An 878-nucleotide genomic window follows, 5' to 3' on the forward strand; every position below is an offset into this window, starting at 1 on the left:
CACCCGAGTGACACCTGAGTGACACCTGAGTGACACCCAGTGTCTGCAGCACGTGGCAGACAGTGATCCTTTAGCTGACCACAGCTGGGAACACTGCACAGCTTGACTTGTGGTGGAAAAGGCAGGGAGGGAAAGAATAATGCAAGACTCAAACACAAACCTTTATTTTTTAACTGCATTTCTGTGACAACTTTGGGTGTTCAGTTCAACAGAGTTCCTGTAACAACAAGAGTTACCCCAGAGCTGGGTCTGGCTGTACCCACAGGATGGATGAGTTGGTTTTCCAACACCCTTAACTACAACAACAGCTTCGTCTGCCTGAAGTGGTAACAGTTTGAACTCACACTCGCGGGAGTGTTGTGAGAGCAGAGCCCACAGCAGAGCCCACAGCAGAGTGAGTTCCTGCACCACACAGAACACAAACCGTGGCCAAGTGGGTGCTGAGCTGAGCTGACTCATCAGGAGAGTGTGAACAGTGGTGACAGTCTGTGCTGCTGCACAGCAGCAGTGCCCAGACACAGCCTGCACTGACCTCTCCAGGGCAGCCCCCAGCAGTCTGCCCTGAGCCCCAGCCCTGGGGTCCCTACAGCACCTGGGAGCTCTGCAGGCTGCTGAACTCCTCGTCCGTGTCGCTGGCTGTGGCCAGGCTCTGGAAGGTGTGGCTGGTGGCATCCTGCTCCTTGTGAGAAACCGCTCCGAAGAACAGGGAGTGGAACTGGAAACGCAGCATTTGCAGAGGTAAGAAGCCGTGGCACAGAATTTGGGTGTTAGTGTTTGCCACGTTAAGATCTTTCTCACTCTGCAGGTTCCTCCTGGTGAACCCTCCTGTCCCCCCAGCATTACAGCCAGAGGTGGCAGTGGTGGCTGTGCCAGCTGCT

General features: G+C 55.0%; 1 protein-coding gene across 1 annotated transcript in view; it reads right to left on the minus strand.

The window, feature by feature from the left end:
- Positions 1–583: 583 nt before the first annotated feature.
- RAD9B (RAD9 homolog B (S. pombe)) overlaps positions 584–878 on the minus strand; it is a gene marked incomplete at its 5' end in the record, with an annotated part of 5,062 nt that continues 4,767 nt past the window's right edge. The window contains one exon of the mRNA XM_009078597.1: positions 584–715. Coding sequence (XP_009076845.1) covers positions 584–715 — 132 coding nt within the window. The remainder of the gene's footprint in view (positions 716–878) is intronic.

The sequence above is a fragment of the Acanthisitta chloris genome, unplaced genomic scaffold, assembly GCF_000695815.1.
Source record: "Acanthisitta chloris isolate BGI_N310 unplaced genomic scaffold, ASM69581v1 scaffold34687, whole genome shotgun sequence".
NCBI classification, from domain to species: domain Eukaryota; kingdom Metazoa; phylum Chordata; class Aves; order Passeriformes; family Acanthisittidae; genus Acanthisitta; species Acanthisitta chloris.